At 39.5% G+C, this 2,595-nt stretch overlaps 1 protein-coding gene across 1 annotated transcript in view; it reads left to right on the top strand.

Annotated features, from left to right (window-relative positions):
* CCNA1 (cyclin A1) overlaps positions 1-2,595 on the top strand; it is a 42,155-nt gene that overhangs the window by 38,393 nt on the left and 1,167 nt on the right. Inside the window, exon 9 of the mRNA XM_019653149.1 lies at positions 957-1,031. Coding sequence (XP_019508694.1) covers positions 957-1,031 — 75 coding nt within the window. The remainder of the gene's footprint in view (positions 1-956; positions 1,032-2,595) is intronic.

Genomic DNA, 2,595 nt, shown 5'->3' with positions numbered 1-2,595 from the left:
TGCCCTGTGTAGTTTTTGGCTTATGTATAACTTTATGTATGTATGAATTTAGTTATTTTTTTATACTGTGCTATTCTTAAAATGTCTTTGATAATTTGTAACTGCACCTTTTGTCTTCTGTTTCTTTGCCCTTGAATCAGAGTAATTTTCTTAAAACACCATTTTAATCATGTTCTTGTTCTTTCTTGGGAACTTAAAATTGCTTTTTAAATCCAACCCCAGATTTTAATTTTTCTGTTCCAGGTCCTCTGTCAGCTGCTATAATATCCTTCATACAGCCTGCCTCTGCACTGCCTCACCATACATCATATTAATTCCCACTCGTGCCTAACTAAGGTCATGATGGGCCCCCTTGCCTTGAGATACTCCCATTTCTCATTGCCAATTCATTTTATACATAACTTTGAAATCAAAACTGAAATCTACCTCAATTATTTATTCAAAAAAGCATATATTGGTTATCTTCCATATACACAACGTGAAACTTTATGAGATTAATATCAACCCTAAACAATTGTTTTTTTTATCCCAATTCTTACAGCAGTCTAAGCTACACAACAGAACACTGTATTTCATGAAAAACAATTTCTTGTTCAGTTTCTATTTTTAATACATCTTTTCTCCACAGGCAAGTTGTAAATTCTTTGAGGGCAGTAGCTTTGTCTTTTGGTATTTTGCATTTTCCATAGTGCCTAGTATTAATAGAAGCAAATTAAATATTTGTCAGTTGATTTAATTCTAAAGGGTTTTTAGAAGCTGTCACAGCAGTCCTCTGAAGATCTTCCTTTTAAATCATATTTAATTACTCTTCTATCTTATGAAGTAAAAACAACACATTATAAAACACTATGATAAATGGAGAATGTTTCATTGGCCAGAGGGATTAACCAAGCCTTTTATAACAGCCTTTTTTATCCACTTTCTCTTTTCAGCTGACGGTGTTTTGATCTGTACAGAAACTTCCAGACATTGACAGCTGTAACAGTGATAAATGTGGGCCAAAGCAGAAAAGGTTGAATGCTGTGCTCAAGGTGAGCCCATTGATCATGTGTCCTCTCTGTGGGTGGATGAACAAGTCCCCAGGTCCCCATTGTTCATGAAGGGACAAAACACTGCTCCCTCTTCCATAGTTCAGCAGGATAGCTGTTTAAATGTTCATGGTATCTGTGAAGTATCCACGGAACCACGCCTTAAAAGACGATTTTATTCTTCAACTCGACTCCAGCCACATGGGGCTTCGTTCTGTTCCTTAGCTATGTCCCGCCCTCTCCTTCCCCCCTTCCTTCTAACGCTGCTGCCCTCTCTGCCTGACATGCTCTTGTCTCAGCTCTGCAAAGGTTCATTTTCATCCTTCAGCTTTCAGCTCAAATACTGCCTCCTCCAAGGCTTCTCCCCTTGACTACTTTTATTTAAAAGAGATGTCCTCCTCTACCCCCTACTAAAGAGGTTTTGTCACTTCTTTATTTCTTCCATAGCATTGATCCCAATCTAGCCTAGCAGAGGTCTGGTGCATGGTGGGCCCTCAGTAAAAATTTGTTGAGTGAAAGAGCAAATAACCTGTTGTAAAAAGAGCCACATGTTGTTTGTCAGTATTGTTTATCAGCCCAGGATTCACACTGAGAGTGAAGTACACAAACCATTGTGTAGCGCTTCACTCCCAATTCATAGCTTTAATAATTACAGTTGCTTTTATTTGTACAAATAGGAGTAAAAAAATAAAACAAGAAATGCCCTGTCCATTCATCTCATGATCCTATCCTGTTTTTGTTCCCTAAATAGATGTAGCGTCCCTGAATAACCTTCTGGTTATCTCTTAGCTCTGTGGGTTTAACTCAGATTAAACTCATTTCATTGTTCTCTCAACCATAAGGCAATGCTAATGTGAATCAAACTCCTGCATTTGTTTGTGCTTTACTGCACAGAAAGCATTTGCCTCTTTACAAAAGCTCTATGAGTTGGGCACAGCACACAGCCCAATGATCTCCACTGCATAAACAAAGGAGGAGTTAAAAAAACAAAAATGTGACTTAACTAAGGTCACATGGCTAAAAACTGAGCGTGAAGGCAGAGATAGAGCAAGAGGAGGCTATCACTGTGTCCAGAGGTGCTCTCATGGCACTCTGAAAATCTTATTGTCTGTGTCTTTCTGGATGGTGACAGTGAGAACAGACCACCGAGAAAAGGAGCTCCTCAACTGTGTGAACGAAATCATCACCCTCCACTCTTGTGATCGCAGAAATGGAGGTTAGTTTAGAAAGGCAGACCTGTGGCCATGCTCTCAGCCACATCTACTTGGTTTTCTGCCCTCTCCTGGCTGCTCTCTATTCCTTTTGCCAGTTGGCTTGTATTTATCTTAAGTTAATTTGGGCATTCTATAAGTCTATCTTCCTGGATGTTCTTTTTTTTTTTTTTTAGATTTTTATTATTGTGGAATTAGGGGATGTGAACAGCGCTGGGGAGTTGGGGGAAGGGGAACAGACAAGTTGCTGTCCTTTTTTTCTTCAGTCTAGTTGTGGAGGACGTTGCTTCACTGGCCCAAGTTGGCACCATCATTGCTCTCTTTCTGGGTGAGGCAGATCAGTCATGGCTTCTGGA

This window comes from Hipposideros armiger, unplaced genomic scaffold (assembly GCF_001890085.2).
Source record: "Hipposideros armiger isolate ML-2016 unplaced genomic scaffold, ASM189008v1 scaffold_198, whole genome shotgun sequence".
Lineage (NCBI taxonomy): Eukaryota > Metazoa > Chordata > Mammalia > Chiroptera > Hipposideridae > Hipposideros > Hipposideros armiger.
Note: the sequence above shows the minus strand (reverse complement) of the source record. Positions and strands in the feature narration are given on the sequence as shown.